This window comes from Toxorhynchites rutilus, chromosome 3, assembly GCF_029784135.1.
Source record: "Toxorhynchites rutilus septentrionalis strain SRP chromosome 3, ASM2978413v1, whole genome shotgun sequence".
In the NCBI taxonomy this organism is placed as follows: domain Eukaryota; kingdom Metazoa; phylum Arthropoda; class Insecta; order Diptera; family Culicidae; genus Toxorhynchites; species Toxorhynchites rutilus.
In genome coordinates this window covers 269132236-269151045 of record NC_073746.1, presented here as the reverse complement: position 1 = coordinate 269151045, position 18810 = coordinate 269132236, and the positions used below count along the sequence as shown (strand labels likewise).

The 18810-nt window shown below is 44.3% G+C and overlaps 1 protein-coding gene across 1 annotated transcript in view; it reads right to left on the bottom strand.

Annotated features, from left to right (window-relative positions):
- The window catches only part of LOC129774683 (histone-lysine N-methyltransferase trithorax), a 100355-nt gene that overhangs the window by 5135 nt on the left and 76410 nt on the right, over nt 1-18810 (bottom strand). The window contains exons 3-4 of the mRNA XM_055778524.1: nt 7519-17173; nt 7310-7443 (exon numbers count right to left, since the gene is read on the bottom strand). Coding sequence (XP_055634499.1) covers nt 7310-7443; nt 7519-17173 — 9789 coding nt within the window. The remainder of the gene's footprint in view (nt 1-7309; nt 7444-7518; nt 17174-18810) is intronic.

The following is an 18810-nucleotide window of genomic DNA, read 5'->3' as shown; positions in this document are numbered from 1 at the left end:
GCGTTTTTTTTTCACGTGAGCACGTAAATACTCGTATTTACTCATAAAATTGTAGGATTGTGGAGCTCCACATAGTTTGTATGCAGATAGACTATTCGCCGTTTGCGGGGGGAATACTCATACGCCTCAAATGGGTAATGATTATCTGCTATCACAAAGCTTTGAAAGTTCAAGATGCTTTGTTTTTACTACTGATTCATTAACTGATTATTTTTTTTCTTATCCTGAGACTGGTCCACCTATATTGCACTGCTACTAAAACCGTACGCTAAATTCAAGGATATTTTTTACTAATTTTCGGCGAATAAACAATAGTGTGCCGTGTAATGAAACATCTGAACAATAGTAAGTTGCAAAAACAACATCACGATCACAAGGTGTTGGTTTGGTTATTCCAGACGACATTGGAATACAGTAGAACCTCGATTATCCGCAAAAGCGAGTTCCCTAGTAATTTCATTGACCTTTCCGAAATTTATCATTGAGTTGTAGTCTTGCGCTTTTGTTTTGGTCATGACTTTCACATTATCTGAACATTGGTGTACATGACCTTACAGATGGATACTTCAATGCTTTCTGTATTGATGGAACATAGTTTTTATGCTAAAACATCTTTTTTCGTGTTTATACCTCATTTTCAACCCTTCATTGCGCTATCCGCGATTTTCGTTATACGCGGTGACCTACGGTGACCAACCAAGGCGGTATAATAAGGTGGAACGTTATGTCAGAATTGTTGTTCAGCCATTACTTGAGTTCGAATTGACAGCGGCCAAATGATCGGCTAGCGTTTCCGAGAAAGAGGATAACAAATGGCATGCAATGAAGAGTGCATACCGCTATGTGTTTGTTTGTTTACGCTGGTGGCATCATTGTTGTGTTTCGGTGACTGCTGCAAGTTATTGTCTTCATTGCTGTTTTACGGGACGTGAGGGTTGTTGCCGTTGTTGCTGGGATTGGCAATTCAGCGATTGTGGGAACTGTGCTAGTGGGTATATGAAGGAGCCACTACCGGCGGGCTTGTACCGTACTGCTCTTAGTTCCATTTGCTTTGATCACATTAGTCGTTGACGACCCATTACGATTGAGTGAGCGCAGCGGTACGGTTTGGATATCCAGGCATGTCGTTTCCCGACGACTGCTGCTTCAGCTGGAGACTCACCTGATCGTGCGGGTTGTGAGACACAACAGCTAGTTCGATTGAAACCGGTCCAGCGTAGGTAATTGTTAGTGTGCAGAAAACGCTATGTAGCATAAAAATTGGACCTGGTTTGTTTATAAACAAAAATAGTCGCTGTCATTTTTCATCCCCTCTCGCATCTTCTATGCCTTATCCTCATACTGTCGAAAACAAACCACCTGTCAATTCCAGCTCCTTGCTTCCAACCAAGGCGGTATAGTAAGGTGGAACGTTATGTCAGAACTGCTGTTCAGCCATTACTTGAGTTCGAATTGACAGCGACCAAACGAACGGCTAGAGTTTTCCGAGAAAGAGGATAACAAATGGCATGCAATGATGAGTGCATACCGCTAGGTGTTTGCTGCGCATAAACGTTGGTTTTGTTTACGCTGTTGGCATCATTGTTGTGTTTCGGTGACTGCTGCAAGTTGTTGTCTGCATTGATGTTTTACGGAACGTGAGGGTTGTTGCTGTTGCTGCTGGGATTGGAGCGATTGTGGGAGCTTTGCTAGTGGGTATATGAAAGGGTTACTACCGGCGGGTTTGTGCCGTACTGCTCTAAGTTCCATTCGCTTTGGTGGAATTAGTCGTTGGCGACCCATTAGGATTGAGTGATAGCGATACGCTGTGGATATCCATGCATATCGTTTCCCGGCGACAGCTGCTTTAGCTGGAGACTCACCTGATCGTACGGGTTGTGAGACACAACAGCTAGTTCGATTGAAACCGGCCCAGCGTATGTATATGTTGGTGTGGACCGCTATGTAGCATAAAAATTAGACCTGCTTGGTTTATAAACAAAAAAAGTCGCTGTGATTTTTTATCCCCTCTCGCATCTTCCATGCCTTATCATCATACTGTCGAAAACGAACCACTTGTCAATTCCAGCTCCTTGCTTCCAACGTGAGTGGCACGAGTCAAAGAGTTTTTGTCATTCGTTGATTCGACACTCGATGCCATTCGATACACCGCTACACGATTCGTCCGAATCTATCTTTGACAGATTGGTTTGTTTACAAGTTTTAAATGAAGGAACTATGAAATTGGTTCATAAAATTCAAAATATTCGGCAAAATATTGAAATTTAATAATGTTGATTTCAAGCATTTTTAATTTACAGCCCGATATCAGTGCAATTGCAACGGCAGCAGTTTCTATACTCATATCATCAACCAGTTTCCTAACGTTTTAGATGGTAAATAAAAACAATTTACATTCGATCGAAATACTCGCCAATTGTTTGGACCGATAGCATTGAATCGAACATTCACTTCACCGTGTAGCAGCACATTCGTCACAACATTTGTCGATTCATCGAGTCAAATGTTTGAAACCAACGTTCGAATGAAACGTTGGACGAATCGTGTAGCGCCCGCATAAGCATATATTCCAATGCCGTCAGTTCGAAATTCTTCGCATACCGTTTGATGATTAGGTAGGATGTTGATAATCATTTGCTGCGATACCGATTGTTCCAACAGTATGCATTCGACAATATAAAGACTGAATACCTGAAATTAACCAGATTCAACCAAGCAAATCTGCGGTCCAAGCAGCATGTACACTTAAGAGATGCAACAAGTTTGAAGGGATATGAAAAAAACATTACTCGTTCGATAAATCTACTGCCACATATGTCGTAGTCCACGATATATGAATAACATAAAGGGTGTGTCACATCAAATTACATCACGGAAAAAACGCTGTAGAAATTTAATTTTTGGAATTATATCTTCAGCTTTCGCTTATAATCAGATAAGAGTGTATAGATCACGTTGGCCATGCTTCACTGTCAATTTTTCGTAAATTTGGAAAAATGTCGTCGAACGAAAGAGCGTCGTGAATTAATCCTGTGCACTCATTTCGAGAATCCGGAGTTGTCACATCGGGACATCGGTAAGATGCTGGGAATCGTCCAATCCACGGTCAGCAGAGTACTAAAACGATACTTCGAGAACCTAACCATCGACCGGAAGGTGAAGAACGGCAAAAATGGATGCTCCGTCAGTGAAAAAGATCACAAGTAGTTAAGCAGTTTAGACGTGATCCGAGAAGTTCGGTCCGGGATGTCGCCAATAAGCTGAATTTGTCAAGTTCATTCGTCCAGCGGACCAAGCAGCGGGAGGGCCTGCGTACATACAAGGTTCAGAAGGCTCCTAACCGCGACGAAAGGCAAAACATGGTGGGGAAGACGCGAGCCCGGAAGCTGTACACCGAAATGCTGACGAAGCCGCATTGCCTGGTAATGGACGACGAAACCTACGTCAAAGCGGACTTTCGTCAGCTGCCGGGCCTGTTGTTCTTCTCCGCAGAGGACAAATTCAGCGTTCCGGAGGAGATTCGCAAGCAGAAACTATCCAAGTTTGCCAAAAAGTACATGGTGTGGCAAGCGATCTGCTCTTGCGGAAAGCGGAGCGCCCCCTTCGTGATGACCGGCACGGTAAACGGGCAGGTTTACCTTAAGGAGTGGCTACAGAAGCGCTTACTACTACTATTGAAGCAGCACGAGGGCCCGACCATCTTCTGGCCGGATCTCGCTTCGTGCCACTATTCAAAGGACGTGTTGGAGTGGTACGTAGCCAACGGGGTCACCTTCGTGCCAAAGGAAATGAACCCGCCCAACGCGCCGGAGCTTCGCCCAATAGAGAAATATTGGGCGATTATGAAGCAGGCCCTCCGGAAGAACCCAAAAGTTGTCAAATCGGAGGCGGACTTCAAGAGAAAATGGATTTCTGTTAAAAAAAAAACTACAACCTGACGTTGTACAGAACCTTATGGACGGGGTAAAGAGGAAGGTGCGAGCATACGGGCTTGGGCTCGAAGTATGAATAAAAAGAAAATGCCAAAAGTTGCTTAATAGTTTTTATTTTTCCGTGATGCAATTTGATGTGACACACCCTTTACGTCCATACTAATTCATTACATTTATTCGCAACGAAGAACGTAACCACACATAACTGAATTAATCAAATATGTGATCCGTTTTATCTACAAAATAAGAAAGGGGCTGAAATTCAATCGAATTCGAAAGGTGTTTAGTGAAGGCGCTAATTGAATTACTATTGGAAAAACTATTTGGAGAGAAATGTGAATGTTCAGAAATATTGGAATCTACAAAACGATTTTGGGCGGGGTGAAATTCGCCCAAATCTGCTGGTGGTACGTCAGTGCGACATGCAGTCTTAGTGCATTGTGTCTCTAGCTGCTCGGATCATTTGGTAATGTTTTTACGACGGAGCAAGAGAACGAGTTTGTAAATTATTTTCTTGCTATGGAACAACGGTTCTAAGGTGTTACGATGAGAGAAATCCGGAACTGGCGTATGATTTGGCCAAAGAAATGATATATCTCATCCTTCCAATAGCCAAAAGCAATTAGCCGGAATAGATTAGTTGGCTGGTTTTCCAAAGCGCCACCCACAATTCTCACTGTGGACACCAGGAGCAACCTCCGCCGCCAGGGTACAAGTATTCAATCGCGTTACAGTCGGGAAATTCTACGGTTTACTAGAGGACGTACATCAGCTATACAACATTCCACCAGTAAGGCAATTCAACGTCGATGAGACATCAGTGATTCCAGTAACTATCTTTTGTCAATAGAAGAAGCAAGTAAACTAAAAATTATTATCTTCATTCAACAGGTACAGACAAGAAATTCCAAAATCCTAGCAATGCGGGGAAAAAAGCAGCTGAACGCTGGGTGCCGAGCACAGAATAACGATTATAGAATCTTCCAAAGTATACCCTATGTTGCTACTCTGGGGCAAAATTCAGTTCCTCTACGGGCGGTGATGGATGGAACCAATGCTATCGATGCCACTCGTGGGCACCTAACTGCACAGATATTCTCTGTTTCTGCTTTGAGTAACGTAAAATTGCAGTCCAATCACTTTGATCACATTGTTTTTTTTCATACATGCAAACTGAATGAAATCCAATGAAATATACGTGACAGTTGCCAAATAGCCCCATGGTCATATTGCCCAGCTTGGTGACCAATTTTCCCGCGTAGTGTTTTCGATCAACGGAAATGGAACAATTTTTTAAAAGTGTTCCTCTCTGGTCGATGCATGAATTTCCTGAGGGTTGCATCATAATACCCATACCCAAGATCGATCAGAGCAGCAACACTGTTAAAAGTTGCCGGTCAATTTCAAAGTTTAACTCTTGTACATCCAAGACTCTAGAGAGCGAACAAACGTCTAGGTACCTTCCTGTCCAAAAACTCGCGGAAGAATGACCATATGGTGATATGCGGCCACAGACATCAGGGCCTTGAACTGATGTGTTTGGTCGGAGACAAATTTCCAAAACACTAGCACCAATTTATAACAAAGCACAACGGGCTGACTGCCATTTACAACAGTAGTTTCTGTATACGCTGACAATATAGAACAACCTTCCCACTTACTCATCGATTCTGCGACCGTGTCCAAGATTGCAAGTTCTTGCAAAAACCAGCGGTAGGGAGAAAACACGCCTGACTGTGCTTAGTAATACCGTTTTGTAGCGGGCGTCACATTCCAACCTGTGGAGGCGATTTGGTGTAGTGGTAACATCCATATTTCTCACGCTAAAGATCACGAGTTCAATTCTCACTCCCGACATTCTTTCGAAATGGAAGGTAAAAGTGACGACACAGCCAAAAGTGTTGAAAGACACTGTAATACAGAAAAAAAAACAAAAAACCATTCCAATCTTTTCATGAAACAAATTCTCCCAATTTGGTGAAACAAATTTGGTCTAGGGCGAATGATTGGAGTTTCCCAGCTGATCGAGTGGAAAACGGTATCAGGAACAAGTTTTTCTAGCTGGAGCAAGCCCGGTCGGTTTACAACAGACTTTCATGGCAATGACAGCAGGAAAATACCGTTTCCACGATATAAGGTATACGAACGGCTCTAAGGGATCATTGGGTGTTGGTTTTCGGGATGAGCGACAGAAGTAACAGACTATCACCCCTATTCTGTATTTCGATCGATTCGAAATATTTCGAACGACTTGATAAAATTCCATTCTGTATTCCGTTCGAGTTGTTTTTGCATTTCTTTCGATCTGTTTCTCTTCGAACATTCAACGTGCAAAACGCTCGAAATAGAGAATGCGAAATTATAATTCGAACGTAATAACGGTTTCGAACGAAATGGAAATCCGTCGGAATAAAGAATAGGGCTTTATATTTCAGCAACAAACTTGCCGTCATCTTCAAAGGTTCCATCACTAGGTTCGAAGATTTCAAGATAATGATATTTTCTAACCTTTGTTAAATTCAATGTAAAATTATGTTTGATGTATATTGTAAAAATTTTTGTAATTTCATCTTGCGGCATTATTAATGACCGTTTCTACAGAGACAAACCAGCCCAGGTGACTAAAGGTCTGAAGTGCACGAAATAAAATAGCGAAATATTATCGGAATGAAACTCAGTGTGGCTTTTATTACGTGAATAAATATAACGCGAAGTACAAAGCGGAAGGAAAACGGACGCGTCCAAACAAGAATGAAATCAGTTCACAGATCTGTCACTGGAGTTGTTGCTGAAATATAGTGTGGCCAGTTTGACTGCGATGTGTAGCACACCGCAGGTCTCTAAAATAAAAAAATAAATAAAAATATCCAAAATTGCGGATCATGCTTGCTTGTCTGATTCACTAATTCAGGTGATCTTCTCTAATGAAAATAAATTCAACCTGGATAGTATTACTTCATACTGAAGGGATTTACCGAACGAGTCATGTCATTTTTCGACTCGTAACTTCGGAGGCGGAAGTTTGGTGGTTTGAATTTTCTCAGTTTGAATTTTCTCTGTGCAGATTGTTTACCACATCAATGTCTTGGTTTGGTCGAAAACACACCGAATATGCTCTATGAACTGATTTAGAACTAAGGATGACATACGAATTGTAAACTTGTTGTGATTCATGCGAAATATCTATTTTGTATAAGAATTTCGTTTTTCATCTGGTTCTATAGTTATAGAACATCAGGATTTTGGTTGTTACGGCATCATATTGCATGAAAAGCAACTTAAAATATGCTTCAAATAGTATGTTATAATACAAAGTTATAATGAAAAAGATTCCCATTGATAGCATATTTTGGTTTGAGGGAAAATTCTACACTCACCGGCTTCGATGTCGCGATTGCAGAACAAACCACGACCGTGAATGTGTGACCGATAAACACCCACAGATTCCTTGGACGTTTCCTTCAATGTTCGATAACGCATCGCCATTGGGAGATTACTGCCACTACCTCGTCTGTAATAAAAAAAAACGAGGATATCTTTAAAATGAAATATTTACTCCAAGAGCCAAATGTTAGTTTGCACTTACCTAGGAATCACGGCGTCATCAAGGCTCTGTGAAACGACAGGCATCGGCTGTTTTCGGTGACGCGATGCGAGCCAACTGAACATATCGTACTCCGACCGTGAACTGTACGGTTCGCATCTTGCTGCCTCGTACGGATTCTCTTTTATGTCGTCGAAATAGTCGGCGTAAATGGAGGAAATGCCATTTCCAACCGATACAGCGCTATCAGACGGCAATTTTTTGTGATATTGTGGCTTGTACTGGGAACACTTGTCAACGCCTGGCAGCTGTTCCAGCAGATATCGGATGGCGTTAGTTTTCAGCCCCAGCATTTGAATGCCTGCCATCTCTTCTAGTTGTCCCTCCGGAAGCGGCTGCAGACCATGAGCTTTACGGGCGATTTGAACCGCTTCGAACAGTTTGTCACATATTTCAACAATCGATGTTGATTTGTAAACAAAACCATCCTGGGATTGAATTTCGTACAGCAGCTTCGGGCTACTGATTTGCGGCGGTTTGCTCGTCGATAGTGGATTCATAAATTTGGCCACGACAGGAATCTCGGTCTGTGTCTCGCTTGCTGTCAACAAATGACTGCTTGTGCTAGGGGTAGGGCTTGTCACGTTGGAAATAAGCTCTAGTCCATCCTTTTGTTCTGCGGCATCATAACCCGAATCGTCGTCCTTTTTCGGCTCAGGCGCAAAAATCGACTCAACCGAAATTGTCAACTCTGGAGCGTGTATCGATCCAGCTGGTGATGCATTCGCACTTGCTTCCAGTTCCTGGTTTAGCTCTTCCACAAGTTTCTGCTCTTCGTGGCTTTTGATCGGACTGGAGATTTCCATGGCTGGTTCCTCTTCGATTGTAAGGAAGAGGTCCGAATTGTCCGAGTCTTTGCACTCACTGAATTCATCTTCCTCGTTCGTCTGCTGTTCGAGGTTGTCCAAAATCTCGGATATTTTGTTTTTTATATCCGGTGATTCCGATTCGTCATTCAGACTGTGCGAATCCACACTGGTTGCATCCAACCGGTCATCCTGCATGCTTTCGACAATCATTTGTTCGGTCTCCTGCAGTAGAGAACACTTTGACATTTCCATAGAGATTCTCGGTGGTTCTACTGGGTTTATTCGGATCTCGGCGACGGTCGGCGGAAGGGATATATTTACCGGGTACATCATGGAAGAAGCGCTACTGACCGGAATCGTCGAATCTTGGTGATCGAGGTTTAGGTTCATCTGAATGTTCGGATGAGATCCGATCATATTGAATTGATGATGAGTCTCGGCGGGCGGAGGACTTTGTGACGACGGGACGTTTGGACTGTATTCGACGGATTTGATTTCGATTTCGAGACAGTTTTCCTTAAGTGGTTTATCGGAGCCAACCTTTAATCCTATAGAAGGATTAATCGCAGCGTGAATCGGTGGTGGTTCCGGACTGAAGGTGTTGTGATTGGGTATGATTGACAGCTCATCTATCTTAATATCCGACATGCCGCCGCCGTTCAGAAGCTTGAGGGGTGGTGGTGTTTGAGGAACATCCGGAGATTTAGGCAAGATTGTTGTGGCTTGCATCGGGAGGACCCGGTTGGTAGGGCGGTTTAGAACAGTCCCGGAACTGGTGGTGGTTGTGGGTGGTATTGAGCTGCTGTTGTTAATACTGTTGGTGGATTGTTGGATCGGATTGACAACATTGGTTGGTATGTTGGAGTAGAGGGGCATCGGATACGGAGCCGTCGGTAGTGTAATGCTCGCCGTCTGGGTCGGAGTGATCGTTATCGAAGAGTTACTCATCGAGAGCGAACCGGGTATGGCGGGAGTCGACGAGCAGCTGCTAGTTGCGAGCGACATCGTTATTTGGGATGATTTTTTCTTGTTATCAATTAAAGAGAGAAGCGATTTTTGTGATTGGGATGATTGTACTGGTGGCTGCTGTTGGATATTGTGAACGTTGAAGTTGCCCGTCGAGGCAGAATTGATCAGGAGCGACTGTTGTGGCAGTATCTGTGATTGATTCCCTGGAAATGGTATGTTCGCCGGGTTGCGCGATATTTGCTTTACATCCGGTTTCTTTAGAAGAGAGGTTCCTTTCAACGGTTGACCAGATGGGATGAAATCCATGGCGCTTTTCAACGGGTTGGAGTTGATTTTATTGGTGGCTATGGTCACCGATTGAGGAACCTTTTCAACGTGTATCGATTTCTCGTTGATAATACTTGGTTTGATCGGAACCAACTGAGGCTGGGATGTGACACCAACCGGCAAACTGACATGGCCAATCTGCTGTTGCAGTTGATGCGTTTGTGGGGAAGAATGTGGTGGTGACAATAGTGATTGCTTGTGTTTCACTGGTTTTGCTACAATTTTTGGTTTGTTTTGATTTGTGGTAGGTTTCGTGATTGGTTTGATGATGTTCGATACTTTGCTCGTTGTGGTCATAGCAGTTGCGGTTGTATAAACTGTTGTAGATCCAACCGACTGAAGTCGAATAGACGAATTCACAGGATCCAGGACAGTCTTTATCGATGTGTTTGGCATCACCTTGTTCACGAGCTGTGGTTGAGCCTTTGATACGATGGTCTTGACAGCTGGGACCGATTTGATTGGATTCATGACTGTGGTTTGCGGCGTATTTTGTGGTTGTTGTTGTTGAATGAACGTTGATTGTGGTTCAAGTTTCCAGGTTTGTACATTTGACGGTTGACTGACCTGTACTTGCTGGGGCTGTGGTGTCGCCGAGGGTGTTGGTTGGATCTGAGCCTGCTGCATTATGCCGGTGGGAGTCTGCAGTTGCATTTGTGTGAGCCCTTGTTGGGTGGTGGTGCCGTCGTTATTCAGCACAACATAACCGGTTGGTACCTCAACGATAGGTTCGATTTTACTCGCCTGAAACACTTGGGTTGTGGTAGCGGAAAAGCTTGAGTTTTGACTAAGCACACCTTGCATGGCTGTCGAAACGAACTGCTGCGAAGACATGACCGTATTCTGAACAATCGTCTCTAGTCCGTAGTAAACAGAAGGACTGGTCAAATACATGCAGCCAGAAGTCGGATCGGTTACCATCTCCAGAGTGGGCGTCGCCGCTGCTCCCAGCACCATCTGCTCTGTGGACATCATTCCACACTGTATGGTGGTGGCCTGGGGCTGGATAATTGTGCCGATTACTTGAGGCTGTGGGGCCGCCAGCTGTAGAGCACTGGCAGGAATCATCGAGTACCCTCCAGTGCCATTGGGGATAAGAATATTGTTAGTCGCTGTTGCTAACGTCCCATCGCCCGCTGTAGTCATCGTGAACCCATTCTGGGCAAGTACGTTTGTTGGTGCCAAGTATTGCACTTGATTTTGATCCGTTACGTAGGATATTTGATTGCCTCCGACTTGTTGGACGATGATCGGTTGGTTGGGCTGCTGGAAAATGATGGAATTCGCTGATGCAGTCGTTGATTGATGAGGGGCTGTTGTGTTGGCCTGTCTAATCAGTGGGTAGGAGGATGTATTGATAAGCTGGATTTGCTGCTGCTGTGCGGACACTGGTTGTTGAGTTACCGTTTGGATAGTGTGATGTGGCTGGGGTGTTGCAGCTTGCTGAATGGTAATGGGCTCTTGCCTCTTCATTTGAATCGATTTATTTATATTGTTAGAAGTGGCGGTCGCAGTTGGGGTCCTTTTTGCTTTGATAGGCGTTGGTGAATGTGACACTTTTGTTATTATTTGCTTCTTGGGCGAAGCCGTGGGAAATATAAGCTGCTTCTTCTGGGTGTGATGGTTTTGCATAATACAGGCCTGCTGTTGCTGCTGTTGTTGTTGCTGTTGGGGAGCCGTAACAGTGACAATCTGGGGTTGTCCATTAGCTCCAATAGAGATGATTTGTTGCTGATGCTGCTGGGGAAGTACGTTGATTGCGTTACCTGTGTTGACAATGTTATTCGCAAGAGAGATTGTGTGCGGAAGTTGTGTGGTAGTGGCAGGTTGAATGAATCTCTGTTTGTTCTGAACATATCCTTGCTGATTGTCGAGCTGCTGCTGGAAGTTCACAGGTTGAGTGAATATTTGTCCTTGATTTGAGATGATCATATTTCCACCGAGATTCGAAAGGGTACTCTGTATTGGGATTTGATGCGTTCCAGTAGACGTTTGTATTGGAATTCCAGACGAGAGTTGGTTGATTGTGATCGGCATCGAGACCGGAATATTGGAAAGTATAGTTTGATTGTTTAAGTTGTTCAGATTTATAGTCTGATTGTTGAGACCGGAAATAACCGAGATAGTTGGATTCTGCGACTGGGACTGGCTTAGCTGTCCAAACATGTCGGTGGTCATCGCTTGAGAGTTTGAAGTTTGGGGAAGGATAAATGCTCCGGCCCCAATTTGATTTGCCACTTGGGCTTGCTGCTGCTCGGGACTCAGCAGCCGCGGTGATCGTGTTTCAGAATCACTTTCGCTGGTGGAAAGGACTTCGCAAGAACTTAAATGCCTCTGATAGGACTCTTGATTTCTGTATGTAGCATGACATCGATCGCATTTAACAGGAGCTTCCATCATGTTGGACGAATAGATTTTTATCTCTCCTGATTCTCCGCAAAAATCGTCCATTCCGTCTAGCTGGGAAATTTTCAGCTTTTCGAATACGCTCACTCCATCATTCAAACTCTCTCCGGTTACCTTCCTGTTAGTGGCACTCCAGATAAACTCTTCGTTTGGTAACGACTTCCGACGTTCCAGCATGGTTCCTGGATTGTCATCCTTGATTCTGCTCAGTGAAAAAACGTCGGCCAATTTGCTTATCTTCCTTCGTTTAGCCACAACAGCGGCAGTGGACTCGAGCTTCGAGTTCCACGAAAAACTTCCCGACCGTTGACCAGCAACACGTCCGCCCGCTACTGCTGCTCGTGATAAAAATTCAGATTTGCTTCGTTTTAGCTCCCGGCTGGACGACGGTTGCTTCATAGAAGTCAGCAGCGCATCTTCAATACCAGGCATCCCACCATTGCTCTTCATCCAGCCATCATTACTCAATTCCCCACTGGTATATTTCATGATGGCTTCGTTAATGTCATCTTCGTCAACATCCATCTCATCCACCTTGGTTCCACCAGTAGTGTTGGTGCTGTTGTTGCTACTGCTGCTACCACTATTACTACTACTACTGCCGCCGCCACCGCCCACGTTAACCTCCTTCAGAATCTCTGCGTTGAAGTTGTTCTCGTTCTTCAAATCCATAGCAATAAGATCGTCGTAAGTCATGAGCTTTGGTAATATATCTAGCATGCTGATACCATCCAAAATATCGTGTGGAATATCTTCGAAAATAGCATCCTTGATTTCCTGCGGTAGTAGATCGTTATTGTTCTGTGGCTCTTCATCGTTAGTGTCATCTCCCGGTCCACAAACCGCCTCCAGCAATTGCTTTACTGTCTTTTCTTTTTGCACACCCGCCGAAATGTTGGGTAGCGGTTGTTCAGCTTCTTGTTCATCACTATTCAAACTGTTGTGCCACTTAGTTATCTGTGTGAGACCCCACTGAACCAAGCTACTGTTCAACGTGTGATCTACCGTGAAGTTCCTCCCAAGATCCGTACCGTAGCAGTAGCTGTTGTTTTGAATGGTCGTCTTGATTTTGTACTCGACAATTTTCCACGGTTCCTTCGAACTCCAGTAGAGTCGAGTGCATTCGAAATCGGCCGGTACAATCGCGTCCGGGTGATCACTGAACATAGGTACGACGTGGCCCAGCTTCTTAACGCTCAAGGATCCCATTATGAACTGCACTTTGCTCGGCTCGACGAACTTCTTTTTTCGCCGATCCAGCTCCACATACACCGATCGGTTGATTTCGAAATTTTTCTCCACCTGACACTTCTTTCTGCTAGCCTCTGCCGAATGTTGTGTACAGTATACGGTTTTGTCCTGCATGAAAATACAGTTCACCTGTCGAGCGCACGGAAAATGATAATGCTCTCCGCAGTTCTTCACGTTGCACCCAACAGTGGCCCCCTTTACACCACAGTGACAGCACTTTATTAAACGGCCCCTCGAAACGGCGGAATGAACATTCTGCAGAGATCCATCGATTTCTTCAAACACCTCGGCAGACCACAGTGCACAATTCGCATGTGCCCAGTTATTCTGGCCACAATACAATAGTCGAGACTCGTGCAAAGGTAATCCCTCGCCCTGCTGCTTACACAGCATACACGAACGGCTGTCCTTAGCTTCAACAGACTCGTAAAAGTAGTTATCTATTTCGTCCAGCGGAATATCAATACTCGGTACTTTTTGATCCTGCTCAAGTTCCATACCGGTCACGTGGCTGTACACGCCCATCTCCTCCCCACACATGGCTTCCTCGAGGGCATCCGTACATGCCTTTGTTTCATTTTGGAACCAGGGAAACGTTTCACTTAGGAACTCTTTATAGGTAGTCGATAAATCCTCCGAACCTATCGAATTGATCAACGTGTGCATATCGTAGTTGAAATCTTGCAGGGAGTAATACTCGTTTGCATTTATCTTCTGTTTTATGTCCACCAAGCTGATATCTGTCGATTTGGCAGGCCTCAGCGAACAGTAGCACTTTGTTGTTGGCGGAAAACTGGAATTGCTGCTACTGTTCTCGCTATTAAAGTCATATATAGAATCTTCGTCGAGTTTCGCCTTCTTCGAAACTGCCCCCGATTCCTCCTTGGTCGAGCTAAAGCCGAAGAAAGAGATGCACTTTCCAGAGCTAATCGAGCAGGTGCAATTGTTGGTCTTTTTTCGTGGGCTCAGTTTCAGAAGCGTACACGCCTGTCGGCTTTTACTCAATAGTTTAACCACACTTAGCAGACCCGCTTTGAACTCCCCTGCGACGGCATCCCTCCAAACGTTGGCATTCTCGTTGCTCTTCCCACACTTCTTGCAGATAAATTCGATGTTCTCGGGTAACGCACTCAGCATGTTGTATTGCTCATCGGTGAGGCCTTCGCATTTGGCGTGGACCCACCTCTTACAGTCACCACACTCCATCATCTTCAAATCGAAGTCATTGTCCTCATAGCAACGTTGGCACAGCGGACAAAAATTGCCCTTCTGTCGCAACCGAAAGCACGGTGTACACATCGGCAGATTGCCGATGAATTTGGTCACATTCGTTGTGGAGCAGCTCTTGCACTTGAGGCAGGCTGCACAAATTAATGGTCTATCAGCGCCCAGCAGCCGTTTGCTCGTCCCCAGACATGTGGTGTGATAGTTCTTCCCGCACTTCTGACACTTAACCTTACTACCGGTAGCCATGTTACAAGTGTAGCACACCGTGCAGCGGGGACACATCCAATTGAACCGACTCAAAGCTTGCTGCTGTGGACAATTTCCAACGGTCGTAGTGGTTGTTAGCTCCAGCAAACTCACGTTGGTATCATCCAGAGAAACGTGGCGAATATTATATTCATCCTTAACACAATACTGATGGTACGGTTCGCAGCAGCAAACGCAGAAAAGCATTTCGTCAAGGCCTGAGCTACCGCACAAAAAACACAGCGCCTTAAGCGGGACGTCTTCTGAGAGAATCAAACCGAACCCGGTTCTGCTGACTTCTGCCGGATCGTAGTTCTCCCAGAAGTCGATCGAAATCAGCGGAACGCTAGGAATCTCTGAGGCCGCTAGCTGCCCAGCAGTTCGAATGTTGGTGTTGAAACTTTTTGTTATAGCGTTAATGTTTTGCTTCAGAACCTGTGGCCGGATAGAGGATGCTGCTTTTCTGGTGGTTGGTCGTTCGATTTCCTCAACCTTTCGACTGATGCTTTCTTTTTCCTTCACCTCCAGCTCGATTTTCATCTGCTGTGACGGCAGATCTGTTTTGGAAACTTTCATTTCTACCTCTTTCGTAGGAGTGGTTATATCAGTTTCCGATAGCTTATCCTCATCAATCACAAGTTCCTTCTCCGTCGAGCCACTAGTATCCAAGTCGGCAGGTGTTGCCGGCGGGGACAAAACTAGGCTGTCTGGTTCCTTGCAGTTTGCACATTGAGATTCTTCGCTTGGTTTGGCGGCATCAGGTATCGATACTGCTGCTACATCTATTGGAGTATCCATCGTAGAAGCGATATCGTCAGCAACATCGGCTACACTATCGCTAGGAGGTGTTTCAATATTCTCCAATGCCGTAGCATCGTCGGGGAAGGTTGCCAGCGGTTGTCCAAGTACGATGGAAGCACTTCGGCAAACGTGTTTCACGCGGGGACCTTTAAGGTCTATACGTTGTCGTTTGTCATTCGGTGCATTTGTAGTCGCTGCTATGGACGGGGTTGTTGTAGCAGTAACGGCAGATGTCGTAGAGACAGTAACCTGTGCAGATGTTGGTGCTGTGGCTGTGGCAGTTGTAGATACAGTTGAAGTGCTGGCAGCTGTGACAGTACACGCTGTAGATACCTCGGGTTTACTCCGAGTAATTCTAACACTTTTAGTCTCTGCAACGTCCGTGACGGTTGCCATTTCTGATTCGACTTTGTCCTGTTTCTCTTTCGCGACTGGCAGTTCATTATTGTTGACCGGAGGACTCTTGTTCCCTCCTTGAGGACTCGCAAGCGCACTTGGAGATGAGTGTATAACCTTATCGGTTATGTTCAACTTGAGCTGGGGCAAACTGCCGAACGTGTTGTTGTTCTGAACCAAAGGATTCGAAAGCGTAGGGAACGAACCAGTTTTGGAAAACTCGCCTTTCTCGGTATTCCAAAGGATTCTAGAAGTGGACGCAGTTTGGCTACTGCTCAGTGAATTGGAAAAGATGTTATTTTCAACCGATTCCTTCTTCACGGCAGCACTATTCGATGGCACGATGGGTCCTTCGATCTGTCTGAGACTTGGCGGTAGGGTTTGAGTGAGACGAATCTTCAGAACCGGAGGCAATTGGAAGCTTGCAAGACACTTCCGCAACCAGCAAGCATGGCACCTTTCCTTGAAAATATGTCGGGTTTTAATGTGATCTGGTCGTACCATCGTTGGTGGACCGACTGAGCATTTACCCTCATTCTTGCATTTCATTGTGATGTGGCTATTGGGACTAGATGAGCTGGCCAACTTTTTAATCATTTTTGAGATGAACTTTCGGCAAACATCACAACAGCTGACGCTGTACTTCTTAGTGGTTTGCTGGTAATACCGTGTGTTGGATGCGATTTCGCAAATACTGCAATTGGAACTGGTAGTTGTGGACGGGTTTGCAGCAGTTGTCACTGCCGGTACAGCGGTACTGGATGATCCGAGACTCGCCGATAAGGCGTTGGTGAAGATTTTCGAAGAATTCAACTGCGTGCATGGTTTCCGATGAAGAGAGAATGGCCCATCAGAACCGGAAGATCCCGAGGCAGTGGAGCTGTTGATGGTGTTGTTTCCAGTAGTGTTGCTGTTGCATGCTCCCCCAGCGGCTAGTGGATTTGAGTTCATAAGTGATGTTGTGAACTGTAGCCTCGGCTGCCGGAGTATGCTCTTGCCAAAAATGGACGAGACACTCGCTAGTGTAGTGGCAGATGCTGCGTTCGACGAAAGATTAGACGCCGCTGATGAGAGTGTAGATGGTTTTACGAGCTGCAGCATACCATTGCTGCCGTTGTTGTCTGCAATGTTGGTTTTCGCGAATGGATTGTTGATGCTGCTTGGAGGACGCGCTGATTCGGTATCGGTGGCTTCTGACGGCACATCTGCAACGGGAGAGTAAGGATTATTTCGTAAGATAAATGTTGATATATTTGATCTGCATAACAGTTATTGTAGGTTTGATAATGTTCTGTGCATATTCCACTTGTTGCAACAATTCCACAACATTGGTTATTTAATTACTTATCTAATCTTAAAATCCAGTGTTTGGATTTCGATCAGTATCGAATGATACACAATGTGTCATGCAAGTAACCTTTCACGAACATATAGGGGAGATGGGAATAAGACGGACATGTTGAGAAAAACTACAATTGTATCTTTGGAAACTCATATTTTTAAAATTTTAAGAGCAGTTTTCGAAATAATTGGCCAAATGTTTTATAAAAATGTGTTTTTCATGTTTTTTACTGAAATTTAAACAAGCCGAAAAGTAGAACATTTTTATCGATGCGGGTATTATAATGGACATGTAGTGGGGGAAATATGGACAGGTCAATAATATACGAAGCGTAGAAGTTTATCGCTCGCGAGAGGATCTCTCTCAGTATTTTTGCGTCCAGTAACTGAAATAGAACAAAAAGAGGAAACAACCAGTGCAATTATTTCAATAATTTATCCATAAGTCATATCCATAATCACATCCAATGCATGATGGAAAGTGAAGGGCAGAAGGGATTGAATTCTTTTTTATATTGCTTTCTCTTTTTGTTCTATTTCAGTTACCGGACGCAATAACACTGGGAGAGAGTGAAATTATTCCTCTCGCGAGCGATAAACCTCTACGCTTCGCATATTATGAACCTGTCCATATCCCCCCCACTACATGTCCATTATACCCGCACCGATAAAAATGTTGTACTTTTCCGCTTGTTTTAATTTCAATAAAAAACATGGAAAACACATTTTTATAAAACATTTAGCCAGTTATTTCAAAAACCAGTATATTGAACTGTAAGAAACTGCTTTTATATTTTTGAAAACATGAGTTTCCAAAGATACAATTGAAGTTTTCCTTAACATGTCCGTCTTACCCCCCATCTCCCCTACCACTTACGAAAGGATTTACTTTTCCGTACATACCTAATATCGCTTCTCTGTCACAAACCGAAATATAACCATCAGCGAATTCAATTTTGCAATTAAACCACTCAAAATGCTTAATATCGAAGCTGGAAAATTTACATCCACACGCGGAATCATGTTTGATTTTCGGTTTTTGTTTCCCTATTCCACTTTTGATCAGTATTCATTGTCATAGGATCGTCTAAATATTCTAGAATAGCATGTAGAAGGGGTTCCCATCTACAGAAATTTGAAATTCATAATGCAACTATACAAATCAACCACCTGTCTATCATGCCCCCACTGTTCGTCTTACCCGCGGTTCCCCTAACCAAATATAAGTGGATCATTCAGATACTTGTATGAATGACAGTAATCCCATGTGTTACACTAAATGATTAAACCAAGAGAGGAACGAAGACTGTTGATTGCATATCCGAACTGTACCAAACATCGCACATCATTTTCGAAGCCTGCATACAAGTTTGAACGGCATATATCGTCCCATTCTACTATAGCGAAAACCACTGCACAGACAAGTGCAGAGCGAGAAGTGATACAAGAAAAATTACGTCTTCATTCGGTCACCATTTGTGGAGAGCAGCGAATTTTCTTT